The sequence below is a fragment of the Cicer arietinum genome, chromosome 7 (assembly GCF_000331145.2).
Source record: "Cicer arietinum cultivar CDC Frontier isolate Library 1 chromosome 7, Cicar.CDCFrontier_v2.0, whole genome shotgun sequence".
In the NCBI taxonomy this organism is placed as follows: domain Eukaryota; kingdom Viridiplantae; phylum Streptophyta; class Magnoliopsida; order Fabales; family Fabaceae; genus Cicer; species Cicer arietinum.
Genome location: NC_021166.2, coordinates 54,243,235 through 54,249,391, shown reverse-complemented (window position 1 = coordinate 54,249,391; position 6,157 = coordinate 54,243,235). Strand labels below are relative to the sequence as shown.

The 6,157-nt window shown below is 35.4% G+C and overlaps 1 protein-coding gene across 1 annotated transcript; it reads right to left on the bottom strand.

The window, feature by feature from the left end:
• Nucleotides 1–1,748: 1,748 nt before the first annotated feature.
• LOC101500211 (uncharacterized) lies at nucleotides 1,749–6,151 on the bottom strand. The gene is made up of 5 exons (XM_004516338.4): nucleotides 5,850–6,151; nucleotides 3,249–5,487; nucleotides 2,924–2,984; nucleotides 2,614–2,837; nucleotides 1,749–2,041 (listed from the first exon to the last, which is right to left on the bottom strand). The coding sequence occupies exons 1-5, from the start codon at nucleotides 5,962–5,964 to the stop codon at nucleotides 1,984–1,986; spliced, it is 2,697 nt and encodes an 898-aa protein (XP_004516395.1). The 5' UTR covers nucleotides 5,965–6,151; the 3' UTR covers nucleotides 1,749–1,983.
• Between the last annotated feature and the right edge of the window lie 6 nt (nucleotides 6,152–6,157).

The window sequence follows — 6,157 nt, the reverse complement described above, 5'->3', positions numbered from 1 at the left end:
ATAAAATAAAATAAAATAAAATAGAAGATAAATACTCTTTTAAAATCCTATATAAATAAATTTATGAGGATGATGTATGTAACATTAATGACATGGGTTTAGTTGAGTTATTTTGTGGGGACTAAATGTTGCTTGCCTTATCTTTTCAATTAAGAGGATGATGATATGGATAGAGAGCTCTTTTGAGTTATGCCCTTCCCAAGGATCCTATCCCAGTCCCCATATGCATTTATTTTGTTCTTGTTGCATGAGGAACTCTATGTAAAGGAGTGTGGATTAAGGAGGTGTACTTGGAGTAAATCAATTTTATTTAAGTTGATTTGAATTTCATATTTATAATTTTTACACTAAACTATTCCGATCACAAACAAATTGAGTTGAATTCACAGATCATAGAAAGAAAAAAGAAGTTCTTTTATTTGAAAAATTGTAATTAAATAAAAATCTTCTCAATACTTAAAAATCTCATAAATAAAAAAATTGATCCATCATTTTACTTACTTCCACAAAATACATGACTAATTTGAGTGACATATAGTTGTTACGTTGTCATATAAAAGGGAGTTGCTACTTGTTGTTGGGTCGTTCTACTCGACCAAGCCTAACTACCTTAACATGATGAATCCAACTCTCAAGGCCCAAAGCATATGGGAAAATTAATTTTGATTGGAATTGGTTTGAATTTTTCATTTTATTCATACAACAACTACATCTCATCCCACTAGATGAATTTGGTTACAAATATCGAATGATGTCAAAATATTTTCATTATACTAAATCATTTCTCTAACAAAATCATTGACGTCTAAATTTATCTCAATAGTTCTTTCATTCAATTTGAAAAAAGTTGGTAGGACTCATGTATATTTTAATTAATTAAATAACTATTTAATAAAATATAAACAAAAATAATAACTAAAAAGTTGATGTATATTATTTTACTTATATTTTATTTAAGAATTTAGAGAGGGTAGTTTTTTTAGTCTTCCTCTATTTACTATTTATTCTTCTTGTTACAAAATCTAAGAATCTTCCCCACATATGCTCAAACTCTAACGAAAACTTACTATTAACCCCTCTAAAGGATATATATATATATATATATATTTCATGAGTAAAGCAAAAGCGAGGTGAGGAATCCAACTATGAACAACTTGAGATTGAATCTTACACAGAAATACAACATCAATTCAAAACTATACATTTAAAAAAACCACCAAATTTTTTATGTTTAGATGTTTGTTTCTTCCTTGTGTGCCAAATTAAATTATTGTCTAAAACATGTAACCCTAGACATTCCTAAACCATTGAGAACCTTGTCTTGGTGATTTTGTACCTCACTCGCCAATCATTGTTATGCCAAAATAGTTTCTCTTAGAAATTTGCTATCTACACCACTCAAACTCATGGCAACACTATTGATCCAGCTACCTAGTGTCTCTCAATAGTTCACATGACCACAAGCACCAAGTATCTCTCAAATCACAATAATTTCACACATAAGTTCAATTAGCTATCGTGCAAAATTTATTATTTTTTCTTACTTTTTGAAGTATATGTGGCTACATGTGTATTTTTTTTTAGTAGTTCTAAGTTCAAACCCAATAACTAATCTTGTTGAAGCAACATCAATTAAATTAGTGTATTACAGTTTTAATTCATAATTACAAGTTATTACTTTTAAAGAGTATCGTCGACCGTTATGACATTGATTCGTTACGCAAGTCTAAACTAGATGCAACTCAAACTGCAAGCACAAAATCATTTATGTTTTTTTTCCACCAAATAAGAATGAAAAATTTACAAAATACAATCAAAATGCAAATCATCAACATTTTTCTCAACAAATAGAAGAAACTTCAAGTATTTTTCAAACATATAAAAAAATTTCCATGTGGTCTCATATAAAGTAATTTTCCAAATCCATGCCAAATCCTTGTCAACTTCTCAAACCTTTACAAAATCCTTATTTCTACACTTTGATCATGCAGCTGCTGATTTAGGTACTTTCATGCCAAATCCATGTTTTGCTTTCTCCACCCTGTCATTTTGTCAAGACAATAGACTTAGCAAACAACCATCTTCGTCGTCGCCAGTTCTTAAATATTAATATATTACACATGTTGAGAAAATTTAAAAATAATGCAAAAAGTCAACTACCAGAATGTAACAACTGGAATGAAGAAGTCATACCCTATGAAATAGTCAATTACGTGAAGAAAATTGTATATTCTCTTGCAATACAAGGAACTGATGCGAAAAGAATTATACTTATTATAATTATAATGCAAAAAGTCAACTACATGAAAATGATGCAACAAAAACAACTTCATATTGATTTTCTAAACTTACACTCTTTTATTTCTAGTATAGGAATTACTCTATGTGAATTGAAAATATTGAAAATATCGAAAAGAGCTAAACAAGTATCGGCGAAAGTTCCAACTGATCTAGGGCCAAAGATGACAAGTAACAGTTAATAAATTGACTTCTAGGACGTATTAGTTAACAATAAGTAACCAAATTTATAACTTTTTAATTTTTCTCCTAGTAAAATGTAGAAAAAACAAGGACATTTTAATGCAACGGAATCATAAGAAACTCAACACTTACGTCGGTGCAAGTTTTCCGAGGCCGACTAGCTCTTCACCTGTGTCTACATCCAAGAGTCTCCCGGAAATTTCAAGGATATAAGATCCATTGCCGTCATTTGGAAATCCTCTACGAGCAAGCAACTCTAAATCTTTTTGGTGAAGTTCTCTACCATTGACAAAAACGCCGGTGTTTCCACCGGCACATTTATCTGGAATTGGATAATTGAACTCTTCGATGAATGGCTGCAAGAGAAATTAAAAGTTATCATTTACATTGATCAGACCATAATCATATGATCATTGGAATCTGCAAGAGTGGCACAACTTACCGGAATTACTCCGAGACATGGTCCACCCATGGTACCCCAAAATCCCGCCCGAGAGTCGTACCTATTGAAGCAAAAGTATGAATTTAACACAACAAACAAATTATGACTACAATACATAAGCAAATCAGTATGAATTTAAGACTTCTCTTCTTTTTTCTATGTTGGGATGACTCATCGAAGTTAATATGTTAGTCGAATAAAAAAGCAGTTTTAGAAAGCTTAAGTCCGCGTAAAAGAGCGGGAATCATTTTCAAAAGCTTAAATGATTTTGATCCCTTTGAAGTACTTCAATATATGTCAGCCTAAGGCTATAAAGCATACTAACCAGTAATTTCCTGGCTGGATTGGTCCTGCTATCTTTTCAGCCTTCTTAACAATGCGATCCGATAAGGGTTGTCCATTTACGGTAACAATACATTTTTCACGATCGTCTATTTTGTCATTTTGGGAGGAACTCCGGGAGCCTTTCTTGAATATGTTTGCAAAAAACGATTCACCTCCTTTGTTAGGTCTAGGATGGCCATGTTCTTGGCTTGCATCACCATAATCCTGTGTGGTTCCGGTGTTGGAATAATCATGGACATCCATCTCGGTTGCAAGCACTACCTCTTTCAAAGAATTTTGCCTTGAGGTATTCTTTTCTATTTTCACATTCTCATGTTCTGAGCGACCACTTTGGTTGCCTTTCCCAAACCGATTCACTGCACGGTTGTTGTTACTAGAATAATCAAGATACTCTTGAAGAGGCGAGCCAGCCGGTGGTGGAGATTGGGAGGCTTTAGTTGGCTGAATGGACTTAGCGGCTTCACCCGGTGCAGTCATAACTTCTGAATTATTTTCATCTTCTGAGGTACTCGGGGACGAAGAATGGAAACTTTGCATCTCCTGCAGCTTGCGAGAGTTCAAGCTCAGGTCCGAAGCCACGATAGGCGATCCTCTATCTACCGAGAGAAAATCATAACCAGAATAATCGTCAGATGAGAAGTTAACACCAGGTGTGTTCAAATGACCATGAGAATGCGACACACGGCTATTCACAACTTCAATAGAAGCATCATTGATCCTTGTGGTAGTTTCCTCCATTTCTGCATGACTAGAAGTAACTAACTTCTTATTGACGACAGAAATATGTATGTCTGAAGAACAAGCTCCACATCGCATTATCTGCTTCCGATTTTTCACCTTAGCCAGTACTTTTTTAGGAAGTTGTAGTAACTCAAAGCAATTATAACATGTGATGAAAGGAGAACCACCTGCTATAGGATGGCAACGCTGCTTACTACCACTAGTCGACATTACTTTTTGAGGACGGCTCTTGACAAAATCACTCATCTCTGAATTGAAGTCACTATGCAATCTTGTATGTAATTGCTTTTCACGAGAACTTGCAGCCGGAATAGCAGCTCGAGAGTTATGAACATGTTGACCAACTTCCCCTGGAATCTCGTGACGGTATAACATAGGATTATCATTCAACGTATGAGGGAATCTGTTGTTAAGAAAAGTAGCAGGCGGTGCCGGCATTGAACCTCTTCTTTTGTTGTTGTAGCAATGAAAACAAGAGCAAGAAGGCAGGTGCGGAATAGGATTATTTGTGTATTGTTGATATGAATCTTGACTAGTATCAGCATAGTGTCCAGGAAAGTAGGGATGCATTGGTTGTTGCGGCGGGAATTGGTGGGATAACAGATGTGAACCTCGCATCATTTGCGGTGCAAACGGATCGCCATATCCAGGAATATAGTTTGGGTTATGCATCGAAGAGTGGAAGTTATGCATGGACATTTCATGACCACTTGTATAGCCATATGGATCATGATGGTAATTGAAAGCAGGAGGACCTGCAATATTTTTATTAGGACCAAAGAATTGCCTCGACGTCCGGTTCGACCCTAAAGGACCGTTTGGAAACCAAGTATCGATGCCACTTTGAGGATCTGGAGGAACCATCTTTGCATCAAGATGACCCTTTTCTTTAGGATTACTAACCATTTCCGAAGAATTGTTCAGCTGCTTTGATAACTCGTCCAGCTTTCTAAGAAGCTCGGCTCGATCTTGCTCGAGGTGCTGAACCCTGCTCGCACCATCCATGTCGTTATAATTGTTCATCCGTTCCCCATAATTATAAGAAAATCTTGATGTTCCTTCATCAGGATAATTCAAAGTGGAAAATCTCACACCTTCTATATCAACTGATGGATTTCTTCGAAACTGCTCCATATCGACTCTCTCCTCATTTGGCCAATTCGACGTTCTCCTTGGGAAACTAGACCCTCCAACTTGAAACTTTGGTTCCTGTTTTTCCCTTCTTATTCCTTTACCCCCTTCATCTTTGACATCAAAACCATTCTCCAAAACCCCTTTCTCGCTACCATCCTCGAAACGATTCAGAATCCTCTCATGTTTTCCCTTATTCGGTTTCTCCGAATCCCTTCGATCCTCCCTTGAGAAGCCGCCATTGGACTTAACATCAACATCCGAATCATCGCTCAGAACAGCAACATCTTTCCTGAAGGAATTTCCTGACTTACCAGCAACTACTCCATTACCATTATTAACCTTTCCTACAATTTCAAACAAGAGCACAAAAATCACAATGAAGACATCAAAATCTCCAACCCCTTTTTCATGCTTTTAACCACTGAGTTATATCCAAAACATCCTAATTCATTATTTAATTAAAAACCAAAAACAAACAAAGGTGAACAAAATGAAAAAGAAAATCCTTGATCAATCTTTTGCCTCATAAAACAAAACTAAACAACAAATCCAAACAAACCTTTCTCAAAAATGATATCAAGTCAAACATCACTGAGCCAAATAATCAAATTACCTACCAGACTCCCTTACCCCGGAAAGAAAAAAGTCAAACAACAATTTCTAGCTAAATTTCAAAAGTACAGAAAGGCATAAAAGAAAAGGGTACCTCTAAGAACAGCACCACAACCACCACATTGATAAACAGAATAATCAGAAAGCTCAGAAAGAACATTTTGACACTTGGGGCACCTCACCAACCGCATCTTAGCTGAATCTTCCATTACTAAACTGAAAAATAAACAACACAAAGAGCCTCTAACTGTCTAACAAAACAACATCACCAAACAAAGAACAACAAACAAGCACATAAACCTCATAAACCCATATATGATTATTGAAGAATTTTCAAGTACACATAAGAAGAAAGTTCAAAAGCTAATGACAAATGAATTGATGAAAGTGATAGTGTAGGGA

What these genes read in the sequence shown, in the direction of transcription:
- LOC101500211 (XM_004516338.4), bottom strand. Translation starts at nt 5,964, where the DNA reads ATGGAAGATTCAGCTAAGATGCGGTTGGTGAGGTGCCCCAAGTGTCAA. An exon ending in TTGTGGTGCTGTTCTTAGAG is followed by an intron (nt 5,488 to 5,849) that starts GTACCCTTTTCT and finishes TTGAAATTGTAG; the next exon opens with GAAAGGTTAATAATGGTAAT. An exon ending in CTCGGAAAACTTGCACCGAC is followed by an intron (nt 2,042 to 2,613) that starts GTAAGTGTTGAG and finishes ACAAAATGACAG; the next exon opens with GGTGGAGAAAGCAAAACATG.